Source organism: Fulmarus glacialis, unplaced genomic scaffold (genome assembly GCF_000690835.1).
Source record: "Fulmarus glacialis isolate BGI_N327 unplaced genomic scaffold, ASM69083v1 scaffold26049, whole genome shotgun sequence".
In the NCBI taxonomy this organism is placed as follows: domain Eukaryota; kingdom Metazoa; phylum Chordata; class Aves; order Procellariiformes; family Procellariidae; genus Fulmarus; species Fulmarus glacialis.
This window is the reverse complement of record NW_009232969.1, coordinates 1-252: the sequence shown is the minus strand read 5'-3', so window position 1 is coordinate 252 and position 252 is coordinate 1. Positions and strand designations below refer to the sequence as shown.

At 65.5% G+C, this 252-nt stretch overlaps 1 protein-coding gene across 1 annotated transcript in view; it reads right to left on the bottom strand.

Moving 5' to 3' along the window:
* GCM2 (glial cells missing homolog 2 (Drosophila)) overlaps nucleotides 1–166 on the bottom strand; it is a 4,906-nt gene extending 4,740 nt beyond the window's left edge. The window contains exon 1 of the mRNA XM_009585165.1: nucleotides 125–166. Coding sequence (XP_009583460.1) covers nucleotides 125–166 — 42 coding nt within the window. The remainder of the gene's footprint in view (nucleotides 1–124) is intronic.
* Nucleotides 167–252: the final 86 nt, after the last annotated feature.

Genomic DNA, 252 nt, shown 5'->3' with positions numbered 1-252 from the left:
AAACAAAGCTTTACTCGGAGAAAAGGTTTTTCCCTTGGCACCCCAGACGCCTGGTCCCCAGTTATAGCCGGCAGAGATTTTTTTTCTACCGCGCCCCCCAGCAGCCCCCCGCCCTGCCTGGTACCTGCGGCAGCTTGGGGTCGTTGATGTCCCAGGTGAGCTTCATGCCGGGGGGCAGCGGCAGGCGGCGACTCCCGCCTTTTTATGCTGTCGGGGGCGTCCCCGGGGTGGGGGGGCTCCCAGCCGGCCCCG